Source organism: Leuresthes tenuis, unplaced genomic scaffold (assembly GCF_036924035.1).
Source record: "Leuresthes tenuis unplaced genomic scaffold, fLeuTen1.0.hap1 SCAF_2, whole genome shotgun sequence".
Classification (NCBI taxonomy): domain Eukaryota; kingdom Metazoa; phylum Chordata; class Actinopteri; order Atheriniformes; family Atherinopsidae; genus Leuresthes; species Leuresthes tenuis.
This window is the reverse complement of record NW_027325356.1, coordinates 1,373,449-1,385,907: the sequence shown is the minus strand read 5'-3', so window position 1 is coordinate 1,385,907 and position 12,459 is coordinate 1,373,449. Positions and strand designations below refer to the sequence as shown.

Sequence of the window (12,459 nt, the reverse complement as noted above, 5' to 3'; positions counted from 1 at the left end):
TTTCAGGCTCACCTGAGCCATCCCTAACTATAAGCTTTATCAGAAAGGAAAGTTTAAGTGTAGCATACCCGGCTGAATGAACTCACCGTAAGAGCTAAAAAAACAGAACAAACACAAACATTTCTCTCCCTTTTTGAATCGTAGCTCTTTGATAATTAAAACCAAAATCATGTATTTTTTAGCTGTTGCAATCGTGAAAATCACCTTTTTATAACCCAGTCCAGTCAGAAGCTGCTTTAAATGCCTCATCTGGTTGTTTTTAAACCTTAGAAATGGATCAGATGTGGGCAAAGCCCGTCTGAACCTCTGCTGCTGCTGTTTCTGTCTGAAGTTAAATGCTTGGAGATGTTTCTGGGTTCAGGAGATGATTTATTCTGAGGGTCATGTCGTGGATTTCTTTCATGGTTTCAAACTTTGTGATGCTGCAAATACAAAAAGCCAGAAAAGAGGAAGTTTTCTTTCAGCTCGACTGAACAAAAGATAAAAGAGGAGTTTAAAGTGCTGAGGTGAACACGTCAGAAGCTGCTGTGGCAGCCGGAGGAGGACGGCCCTAAGCTTCGGTGCTTCTTTAAACTCAGCAGAGCAGCTCAGTGTTTGTTCAGTCTGTCAATCAGTAAACCTGGAGCCGAGAGGACTTCAACACCAGCTGAAGCAGAACCTCGATCACAGGTTCGTCTGCACACTTTAACCCGTGAATAACGAGCTTAGCTGGGGATAGTTTCCAATCCGCACTGGTGTGGGGTTGATATTAGCTTTAGACTGAAGAATTAAAGCTTTTCATTCATGTAAAACATGAAAAGTCAGAAGTTAAAGACTCTTCAATCAGAGAGAAATGAAAAACCTTAGATTTAAACTTCTTTCTTATTAAAACACATCTTCTGTGTCTTATTCCCTCTTATTTCTGACCTGGGCCTCTTTAAATCTGGGCTAAAAACTTACTTATTTCAGATGGCTTTTAATACCCAGTAGTATGGTGACACTTTTATATTATCTTATTAAATTTTGCTGTATTTTATTGTGTTTACTGTTATTTTATTCTTTTGTACTTATTCTTTTCTTTATTTATTATCTGCTGTAAACCTAAATGGATTGTTGTAAAGGGCTGTAGAAATAAATTACATTTAAACAGCAAACTGTGAAGCTGCAGCAGTCACTTCCTGCCATACATGCAGTGTTGTTTTCACATATTTAACATCATTTATGCACTATTTAAGCACTTTTCTTACAGAAACACACACTCACCTTGTCATATAAGAATCTCTTATATAAGAATATAAAAAGCTGAGTTTGTCACATGTCTGTTGGACCTTTAATGACCATTTTTAACTGGGACATTGACTGAAAGTCCAGCTGGCAGCCTGTGAGCTGTGACTGGACCAATGATTAAACGGGGCCACCTCTGTTTTCAGTGGAGCGAAGTGACTTTTCTTTGAAACGTTCTTCTTTTGAAGATGTTTTCGTCTCCGTAACGCTGCAGAGATTCAAATCGTTTACAGTCAGTTGGCTGGAAGAAAGTTTAATTAGCAGAAAAATCAGTTTTTTTGGCGTTTCTTGTCTATGTTTTGTGCCAAACTACCGTGACGTGCTGGAGGGAACCAGATGCATTCTGGGTAAAACTACAAACATGTTTTATTCTTCTGACTGAATTAAAGTAGCACATGCAGCAGCTACTTAGCGGCGCTCAGGGGCCTCTGACCAGTGAAGACATACTTTGACTGAGAACTGCCACAGTATCTCATGCTGCATTCACTGACCAGGGGAAATAATTGGGACAAATGATTATTCTTGATGTACTTTCAGAGCATTTCGGCTCGTTTCAGTGAAGCACAGATGAGTTTCCTGTCGTTATCAGAGCAGCAAAGTGAACCTGCAGGCAGACATTATTCTCTCACCTCGTGCATCTAAATCTATGAAATATTTATTTGTAATGTCCCATTTCCAAGGTGAAGTGAACGCAGCATGAGAGCCAGCTGGGCTCAACCATTATGAGAACTGGGGGGGTGTCTTTATTAGGTTTTGTTTGGTGTCTGTTATCAGCATGAATACATTCAGATTATATTATATTCTTAAAAGTAATGTAGTTATATGTTTACATTGAAATGCTGGGGGGGGGGGCTCATTCTTTACGGATTTATGCTGAGATGTTTCGCTGTTTTCTTGCTTTAACTTTTGTTTTTTTGTCTCTAATTATCTGTACTTTCTTCAGTTGTTTTGTCGCTGAAATGATTTCATGTTTTATGGCTTTTGTTGTTGTTTTCTTTGTATTTTTTCTTTTTAACAGCGTATTTTTTCTCACCTGTTTTCCTGTTTTATGGCTTTTGTTTGACCGACCTTCCGACTGTACATAAATGTTGGTTCAATCTGTGGTTGGAGGACTTTCATTGAACCATGAAAGGTGCTTTTTCACCACACTGTGTTCTGCTGTTAAGGAATTATTGAAATGTTTCTGTCGAAGGGGCTTTTTTGTGACCTGGAGCCATAAAAATAAAACTGAACTGAGTCTCTCGAGCCCCCGCCCCTGTTTTTGGACTATTGACATTATATAAATGTTATTATAATGAATTGGATAGATAATATGAGAGTTGGACTGTCCTAAATTAGTTTTTAATTTCTTTAAAGTGGAAGCTCGACTCCAGTTCAGCTGGATCCCTTCTTTCCAGACTTAAAGTCAGACTTTATGCTAATGCTAAGTTAAGCTAACTGGCTCATTAGCATTGGTCTTTACATCAGATTATCTCTTCATTATTTAATGAATAAACTGAACGTATCTGAAGCATGAATCAGGCTTCAGTCAGGAAGCTTAAACTGTTATTGATCACTTTGTCTCGGCCTCGTTCTTCTTATCTTTACCAGTTTCACCAGAATGATGCTAAAATGTGAACTTGAACTTCTGTTAATTTAACCCTGACATGGATCAGCCTCGGGCTGCTTTCTGATATCTGAGGTGAAACGTTTAAACTGATTATTTCTGTGTGAGTCACGTTAAAAGAACGCTGAGATCAGACAGCAGAAGATGTCGGCCATCTTTTGTTCTCCACCACCAGACTGACAGCTTCGTTTATCATTAAACGTGTTCATGATCAGAGAAACTGAAGCCCCTTTGTGTCATGTGGCCATAAAGCCCTTTTTTCTAATTTAAGCCTGAACACTGTTTAAACTGCAGTTTGCTTCCTGGAGACTGAAGTTAGTTTTGCATGTTGATGAAAAGAAAAACAGAACAACCTGCAGCTTGTTTCATTTACTGTCTGGTGTTTGCATCTCTGGAAACACTCTGTTGTACATTTTGTTCAGGTGGACAGAGAAAATGAGCCAAAACACTTTAAATCAGAGGCTGAAAACTCACATGTGCTGGAAGGTTCCAGAGATGTTTCAGTTCGGTTTGGTTTCAGCTCAGATCAGTTTTATTTATACAAATTACAACAAATATCATCAAAGATACAGTCCAGTTCAAACCAATTACAATTCACTGTAATCCAACCAAATCCAATTAATTAAATTCCAAATGAGTCCAACAGAGCCAATTAAACAAAAAACTACTTCCCAGCTAAAGAAACCAACAGATTAACTGAAACTTCTCTCTGATCCTGAGCTGCACGAGGCGACTGTGGAGAGAAAAAACTCCCTTTTAACAGGAAGAAACCTCCATCAGAACCAGAACCAGGAAGAAACCTCCATCAGAACCAGAACCAGGAAGGGTCCATCTGCCTGGACCAGCTGGGGCTGAGAGGACAGGAAAGAGGGGACAACAAGCAGCGTAACACCAGGCCAGAGACACCTGCTGAGAGGACAGGAAAGAGGGGACAACAAGCAGCGTAACACCAGGCCAGAGACACCTGCTGAGAGAGAGAAACACAAGTTAATGACAGCAATGATGTCATCTGTACATGGAGGGAGGAGAGGTGCATCATGGGAGCTCCCCCAGCAGGCTGGGCCTATAGCAGCAGAACTATGGGATGTTTCAGGCTCACCTGAGCCATCCCTAACTACAAGCTTTATCAGAAAGGAAAGTTTCAGCCTGATCTTAAAGGTAGAGAGGGTGTCTGCTTCCTGAAGCCAAACTGGCAGCTGGTTCCACAGTTTTTGGGTTTCTGCTGTCGGTCGGATCATAAAATCTTTTCTGGTTCTACCAGATTCTGGTTCTACTTCATCCACGCGAGCCACGCCGATGCGACACGGTGACGTAGAAACAGCGCAGGGCACTGATTGGTCGAACAGCGTCTCCACAGCACTGATCCCAAACTCTGTGTTTCTCAGATTCAAACCCTCCTGACTGACGGATCCATCCCAGCTCGTCTCCATGGCAGCAGAACTCGCTGCGTCGTGGTTCCTGTCGTCAGGACCCGTCTGCTTCTTCATCCTCCTCATCCTCCTCTCCATCTTCCTCACAGCTCTCTGCAACGACTGCTCCAGGTCAGCTCTTATGTACACGTTCCTTTATTTTTCCTTATTTACAGTTTAGAATCGATCTATTTCATCATTTTTTATCATATTCTTATTCTCCATCGTAAAAGAAAAGACTAAAACCTACGAGCAGCATTTTAAATACTTGAATAAACACTTTCTGGTTTCAGTGGTCATGAAAGTTCTGTTAAAATCCATCAAATTGTTTTCCAGACGTTCGTTTGAGCTTCGGGATCCGGAGTTGAATAGAAATCCCTCAACTCTCATCCGAGTGGTAAGAAGCTGTCGGCTGAGCCTCCATCACGCCGCCTCAAACCGTGTCTGACATGTCTTTAACCTCCAGGTGAAGCTGGAGGAGGTGAGAGAAAACCCGATGATCGATGACATCCAGAAGGATGAAGGAGGTGAGTGGGAGGAAAATGATGGGAAGCCGGCCTTTAAAGGGCTGTGAACCCGAGCTGGGGCGTAAATCCGCTGCTGAGCCGCTCAAAGGTGGTCCTGAATGTTCTGTCTCCTGTTTGTTCAGAGTTTCGACCCAAAGAGGCGACGGCTGAGCCGTTCGGTGCCTTTCAGGGCCAGCAGGGGGCGCCACAGACCCCCCCAGGTCAGTGTCTCCTTCGCTCATTCAGACGCTGAAACACTTTGAATGTGAAATAAATTAATCAGAAAGAGAAGATGAGCATGAAGCTGAGAAGTTCCTTATCATTGGTGCTATTGATAAGCTCATTTTCTCTCTGATTCATACATTTTAATGTAAATTTCTTTTGGTTGATGCCAGCTTTTATGATAAAGTTTCAGTTTCTTTTTTAGGACTTTAAGTCTTTTCATGAGTTGAATTAAACCAAAATTAAATTAGTAATATTTGGACAGTCAAGCCTTTGAGATGGTTCTGGTTCTGAGTTGAATTAAACTGGTTCTGGTTCTGCTGTTGGGCCTCTGCTTGGTGTAATCTTTCCATTTGATTGGTTCAGCTTTTTCCTTTGGGACGCCTCAGTAAGGAGACGACTTGCATCCTTTTACACGACTTTGAGAGGGTTATCGGTGCTTTTATGACCTCTTTAGCAGCTCTTTGTGTGTCAGTGTTGATCAGGCTGGAAATAAAAGGCTCCATCTGAAGCGCTGAAGGCACGGTTCCAGCTTCCCTCTGAACTTTTAGGCCTCATTCTCCTTCCAGAGCCTGAAGTCTGTGACTCGGCTGCTGTTGGATGTCTCTGTATCCAGATTAAAAGCTGGAGGTGATGCAGCCTTTTCACATCAGTCTCTCAGTCATTTTAAATCTATTTCTTCTCTCCAGCTCTTAGATCAGGTTCAGTGGCAGGTCTTGGCTTTTATCTAAGTTTTATTCTTAACTCGTGTTTATGATTCTTTTAGAAATGACTGATTTTATGAGTTTGCTCTGCTACAGAAATGCATTTTGATTCGACCCGAACTACATTTCCCATGATGCCTGTTTGTGTTTGCAGAGCCACTTCCTGAGGAGGAGCCCTCCTTCACTCCCTGGAGGAACCACCTGGTGGAGCCGCAGAGCAAAGGTTTCTACCATCTGTTTTCTACAACCGCAGGAAGGAACTCAAACGATACAGATGAGAAGAAAGTGTTGAAAAGGGAAGAGAGAGAATAAAGGAGAGGAAAGAGGAGAGGAAAGAGGAGTTATTAGACTCTCAGTCATCCAGGTCGTGGTGATGTTCAGAGCTCAGCTGGACTTCTTCTTCTTCTTGGACTTTGAAGAGGTTTCACATCTCTCTGAAAGGTTTCTTCAGCTCTAAATGAGTTGGCGGGTCATTAAGGTCACATGTCACTGAACCACCTGACCTGTGTGGGGGGGGCACTCACCTGTGAGCTGCTTACCTGTCTGAAACAGCAGGTTTTGGTCACATGATCCAAGGTGTGAAACCTCCTGGAGGAGCAGCTGGAAGGTGGTACCTGAGACCTTCAGATGGAGGAGACCCGCTGAGTCTGGTTCTGGTTCTGGTTCTGCTGTGTTGGTCCCTGTGAAGCTCCATAGTATTGGACCAGACTTCTTCTCTGATTTGACCCATCCTTTAGTTTGCCCTCAGCCTCGGTGCCGACGCTCTCAGCCCGTAACATGTTGGGTTCTGTGTGAGTCATGTTGCTGCTTCCTGCTGAACTCGCTTTAGGAGTAAAGGTCATCAGTTGGGGCCTGATTAAAGTCAGCGGAGTTCTGTCTGTGATGCAGAAGGTTCTCAGATGGAGTTTGAGTTGCTGCAGCTGATCGTGGGTCTCAGTGGGTCGGATACACGGTGTGGCGTCCCGGGGTGAAGCCTCAGTGTCCTTTTCCAGGTCTGTTTGTGGGTTCCTCTTCAGGGCCTCAGCAGGTTTGTTCTGTGTTCAGAACCACGGAGCATGTTTCTGTTCCTGTATTTATCAGCTGTTTTTATCCAAAGCGACTTACAAATGAAGATATAACAGCTTTATAAAAAGCTAACAATAAGCTCCATAGAAGGAACCCAGGAGTCCGACTCTGTCAGAGGGGACAGAGTAGAGATAGGGTGCAGGCATAGAAGGAAGTGCAGAAAGATAAAGTGCAGAGATAGAGGGGGGAGGGAAGTACAAGGTAAGTGCTGGGATAGGAGATGCTCTCTGAAGAGCTGGGTTTTCAGGAGCTTCCTGAAGATAGACAGGGACGCCCCTGTTCTGGTAGCGCTCGGTAGGTCATTCCACCATCGTGGGACGACACATGAACAGAGTTTGGATTGTCTTAGGCGTGGTGTAGGAGCTGCTAGACGACAATCCTGGGACCAACGGAGGGACCCAGTTGGGACAGAAGCCTTTGCAAGAGCATTCAAGTAGATGGAGCCGTTCCATTAAGCTCTTTGTAGCTAACATCAGGGACTTGGATCTGATGCAGGCGGCTAAGGGCAGCCAGAGGAGCTCAATGAACAGAGGGGGGGCGTGTTCTTTTAGGCTGATCCAAGACCAGACGCACCGCCGCGTTCTGGACCATCTGCAGAGGTTTCAGCATCTGTTTGTCTGCTGGCAGGAAGGTGATGTTCTGGCCTCTGCCTTCCTTTCCTGTCTGAGGTTATTGGGCTGCTGTTACCTTCATACGGCGCCGTTCTGCCTCCCAAACGCTGTTATCCTGACCACAGATTCAGAATGAGGTCCACCGCTGGCAGCTGCAACCAAGAAGAAGTCCAGCTGCTGTGATTCAGCCTCTGAGGAAACAGACTGATTTGTTAACTTGTGTTTGTGTGATTTCAGATCTGAACGGCTCCTCCCACATCTACCAAACCATCGGAGGAGAGTGGAGCAGCAAGAGTGACGCACCAGCGAATCACAGCTCGGTGCAGCAGCGTGACGAAGAGCACGGCGCTCGTTCTGCAACAGCGGCGGAGTCAGGAGACTCAGTTTACGCTCGAGTCAGCAAGAAAATGCGTGTGAGCGAGCCACCTGTCCACACACCTGAGCAGCTCCAGATAGAGGAGGAGGAGGAGGAGTCTTCACCGCCGCTGCCCGACAGGACCGAACAGATGGAGGGATGAAGGACAGCAGGAGAGGACTGAGGATGGAGATAAAAAATGAAGAAATAACAAAAAGACGGCAGAAACATGACGGATGAACCAGGAAGAGGAGTGAGGACGACTCCACCAAACCATGAAAACCCTGTTTTTCTTTTTAAAACCTTTAGAAAGTCTGCAGCTGTGCAGGTGTGAGCACCTCTGGTGATGCTGCTGTCCTGCAGCAGCTGAAACTGACCGAAGACACCGTGAACACCGCTCAGCTGCTGAAGGATGAGACAACGCTGTCATAAAAGAACACAGAAACACTCACAGAGGCAATGTTTCACACATCCAACTGAAATTAGACTCATTTCACAAAAAAATGTAGATTCAAAGAAATGTAACATGTTTACATCTAAAACAGACCGAGTTTCCCCACCGAGGAAATAAATTCCCACCTGGAAACGAGTTCAGAGTCTTCTGAGGTCTTTACTGCAGAGATGTGAAGAGTTGGCAGCAAATAAGAGTCTGAAAACCAAGAATAAAACCACCAGAGACACGGGTCAAACCTTAAGATCACCAACATCAGCTGTCTGAAAACCATGAAGAAGAAAGAAAGCACAGGGCCCGTCTCAAAGGCCCGTCCAACGGATCAGAACCATCCTCAGGAGGCAGGTGCGTCTCTGTCAGAGACGACTGTCCACAGAAGACTTCATGAACAGAAGCACAGAGGCTGCACTGCTACATGCTAACCGCTAGTTAGCCACTGCTACATGCTAACCGCTAATTAGCCACTGCTACATGCTAACCGCTAGTTAGCCACTGCTACATGCTAACCGCTAGTTAGCCACAGAAACAGGATGGACACGTCACAGTTTGCCAAAAAAGTCCTTAAAGGAGGCTCTGAGCTGGAACATCTGATCTGCTCCAGGAGGCTCTGAGCTGGAACATCTGATCTGCTCCAGGAGGCTCTGAGCTGAAACATCTGATCTGCTCCAGGAGGCTCTGAGCTGGAACATCTGATCTGCTCCAGGAGGCTCTGAGCTGGAACATCTGAGCTGCTCCAGGAGGCTCTGAGCTGGAACATCTGATCTGCTCCAGGAGGCTCTGAGCTGGAACATCTGATCTGCTCCAGGAGGCTCTGAGCTGGAACATCTGATCTGCTCCAGGAGGCTCTGAGCTGAAACATCTGATCTGCTCCAGGAGGCTCTGAGCTGGAACATCTGATCTGCTCCAGGAGGCTCTGAGCTGCAGGAGGAGAAAGACGGGGCTCTGTCCCAAACACCAGGCTGGGAGCTCTATATCAAACCTTCAGTCTCACCCAGAAAAAACAGCTTATGGATCATGAACCAGTTCCGATATTCACTGAAAGACATAAATATGAGTTCTTCAGCTGCTACTTTCATCCAAAGCAGCGTCCACCTTCTGAGGCTTCAGTGCTCAGGATGTTGAGCATGATGAGAGAACCGTGGTCGGTACCGGACTGAGTCAGAGGAGGACGGGTCATCAGCCGTTACACCCGGGTCTCTGACGGCGAGCTGCGTCCTGTTCTGAGGGCCATCAGTGGCTCAGCTGGTCTGAGAACAGACTCGGCTTTAACTTCATGTTCACATGTCTGATGTTTCTGTTTGTTTGGTGGTGCACAAACTCAGAAATTCACTCAAATAACTTAACTTCTGTCTTCATAAAGCTTCATAAAGTTCTCGTGCTTCATCAGGACCGAGTGGACTTTGTTCTGGCCTCTGAATGGACCTTCCACACCTCAGCTGGTGAGAGGTTTGAACACCTCACCTCTGAACCTGCAGTTTCAGTTCAGTCGTCTCATGTTGGATGGACACGTTTAAGGCCGAGGTCAGCTCTGTATGAAGCGCTCAAACATCCCTGCAGCCACCTGACGGTCCCATTAACTCACCTTCATCTCATATTTCACCTCGTTGGTGTTGTTTAAACATCAAGAGTCAGAAAAACCACATTTTCAGAGCGTCCTGTAACAACTGAGAGCTTTTCTACGAGTCCACAGCCTGCTGAAGGTCTCTCTGTGTGCAGATACATTTCTGAAATAAAGAAATACTGTGACAGGAAGTCATTTCATTATTTCCATCAGACTTTTGTCACGCTGTGATGTGAAATAAAGTTGCAACAATCAGTAAATTCACGGTGAGTCAAAGCATGTGTCGACACGTTTAAATGTCCCCAGTGTTTCAGGCAAGGGCGTAACCATGGTAACCAAGTGCATTATCTACAATTCTTTATTTATATATGAAAAATTGGACATTTAGAACATAGTTTAGAGGACTACATTGACCATGTAAGTTCACATCTAAAGGAATAGTGTAATTTCTCCGAGACAGTGACTGCCCCCCCACTTTGTTTTGGTTAGTTGCTTCCTGTTTACTGACCTTAAACACACCTACCAATTACAATTATGCTCTTCCAGTAGTTCTGTAGCAAATAGGACAGCTTCCAATGGAAAACGACCAAATACCCAAAGCATGTTTATGGAAATATTTTAATAAGGACAACTAATGATGTAACAAATTACAGACTTTTCCTTTAACAAAAAATGTGCCGAGGACTTTTAAGTTAATTTCTATTGGGTCAGTGTCTCAAAATGTGCATTAACAATGAAAAGTCTAATAGTCTAATGTTATTTTTGTTTTAAGTTGTTTTATTTTGAAATGGGGGCAGAAGTTTATTTTGTTGATTCTGTGTTGGATTTCCTGTTCTGGTACAATCTGCTCTGTTAAAAGTAGAAGTCCAACGTAAAGATAAGGAGAGCCGCTGTGACGTCACTCTCATTGAGCCGTTAGCATCAACAACGGCGACCGCGGCGCAGCCGTTACGTTCCCATGGTAACACACGGAAATAAGTTGAAAATAAATAAGACATAACAAGAGACCGATCCCTTGACAGGGTTCATACAAGGAGAACATGCATTTTACATATTTTCTTCTGTATATTGGGGGGGACAGGTTGGTATTTTCTCAATATTAGGGGGGACACGACCCCCCCAAAGAATGCGTGGTTACGCCATTTCAGGTCTCGGGTTCAGGAAAAGGTCTGAGTCCAGGTCATCATTTAGAGCGAGAGGACACTCTCTGAAAGGTGTGAAATATCCTCAGGCAGTCGGGACAATTTGGTCCTGGAGCAGGGACACATTTGTGAAGAGTTGAGACATTTTGTGGCTCTGATTTGGGAGCTCTACAGGTTCGTTGGAGGGTTCAGGCCTGGTTTCGTGTTTCTGACAAGCCTCACACACACAAACGTGTGTGAGCAACATCCTGCTTTGAGTCAGATGGGGTCAGAGTTCAGCTGATGATTAAGACGCAGTGAAACTAGTTCCCCGGCACGTCTGCTGCAGCCATCAGCTGCCTGTTCAGAAGCAGCTCAAACATTCACTTTGAGTCATTAATGCATGACACCACAAAAAATACTGATTGTGTTAATCTGACCAAAACCAGACTTTTGAAATGCTCAGAATCATGAATCCCTCCTGCAGTAAAAACAGTGTATTTTAATACATTAATCCAGCTGAACTCCCCATAAAGCTGCTCTCATTCACATATTTTTCTGTTTCTTTTGTCAGAAACTGGGACTAAAATCAGTCCATTAAGACTTCTCCAGACTGTCGCTCTGATCTCATAAAACCCTGATCTTATAGCCACAGAATCACCGTTAAAGCAGCTCAAAAACAGCGTCTGAGCAGAGAATTCAGCTGAATTACATGTTCCAGGATCTCCCACAGAGGAGGTCAGAGGCAGGTTCCTGAGGTCTGACCATTCTCCTCAGACTGGATCTATCAGATTTAAATAATTCAATTCGGTTTAGTTTTATTGATAAAGCACCAAATCACAACAAACCTCATCTCAAGGCACTTTAAAGACAGTCAAATTCAAGCCAATTACAACAAAATCATTATAATCCAGTCATAATCCATAGTGAGCTCATTTTCTCTGCATGCTGTGGCATTTTAAAGCTTCTCCACACTTTAACCAAACTGATCATAATATCGATGATCGTGTCAGTCGTCCACGTGGTCGTTGCTATGGCAACAGTTGTGCGATCACAGTTTAAAGTCGATCAAACTGTCGGTGACTTTTAACGTGAAGGGCAAAAAAGGGAGAACTGTTCCTTTAAAGAAAGCTCTTCAAATTCTGCACGTAGCTCACGAGCGCGACGCGCTGGCGCGTGTGGGGGGAGGGGTACACGCTGCCTCACACGCACACACTCTGGCCGTGGAGGCTCCGCCCCCCCGGCTGCTCTTTGTTGCCGCTGAGCTGGAGCACAGCTGCAGGAACACCTGCATCGGCCTGCATGCAGCTGCTGCGCTTTGTGTTGAAGGGGCCCACTGCGCAGCCGCAGTGCTACAACTTTACGGGTTTTTCCACAGTTCATGTGAATGTGAAGCGATGCACGTGCTGCAGAAACAGCGTTTGAGCTACTTCAGCTCAGACCCTGTTTCTGCAGAACAGTTACAACCCAACGGCGCTTCTGTGCTCTCAGTAAACAACGGCCTTCCATGGGGTGTGTGAGAGGAAACGCACCAATCAGCGGGCACCTTCCAGCCACGTGGTCCTCCTGTTTACTACGCGGCTGG

The 12,459-nt window shown here is 44.9% G+C and overlaps 1 protein-coding gene across 1 annotated transcript; it reads left to right on the top strand.

Annotated features, from left to right (window-relative positions):
• The first annotated feature begins 607 nt into the window (after positions 1 to 607).
• On the top strand, positions 608 to 10,013 carry LOC140301395 (uncharacterized). Its single transcript, XM_072379800.1, has 7 exons — positions 608 to 669; positions 4,255 to 4,410; positions 4,615 to 4,675; positions 4,745 to 4,805; positions 4,928 to 5,005; positions 5,865 to 5,933; positions 7,624 to 10,013. Exons 2-7 carry the CDS (start codon positions 4,298 to 4,300, stop codon positions 7,902 to 7,904), a joined length of 663 nt encoding a protein of 220 aa, XP_072235901.1. The 5' UTR covers positions 608 to 669; positions 4,255 to 4,297; the 3' UTR covers positions 7,905 to 10,013.
• The last annotated feature ends 2,446 nt before the right edge of the window (positions 10,014 to 12,459 follow it).

Coding starts and splice junctions, on each gene's coding strand:
- LOC140301395 (XM_072379800.1), top strand. CDS start 4,298: ATGGCAGCAGAACTCGCTGCGTCGTGGTTCCTGTCGTCAGGACCCGTC. Junction 4,676..4,744: donor CCTCAACTCTCATCCGAGTG/GTAAGAAGCTGT, acceptor TTTAACCTCCAG/GTGAAGCTGGAGGAGGTGAG. Junction 4,806..4,927: donor CATCCAGAAGGATGAAGGAG/GTGAGTGGGAGG, acceptor CTGTTTGTTCAG/AGTTTCGACCCAAAGAGGCG.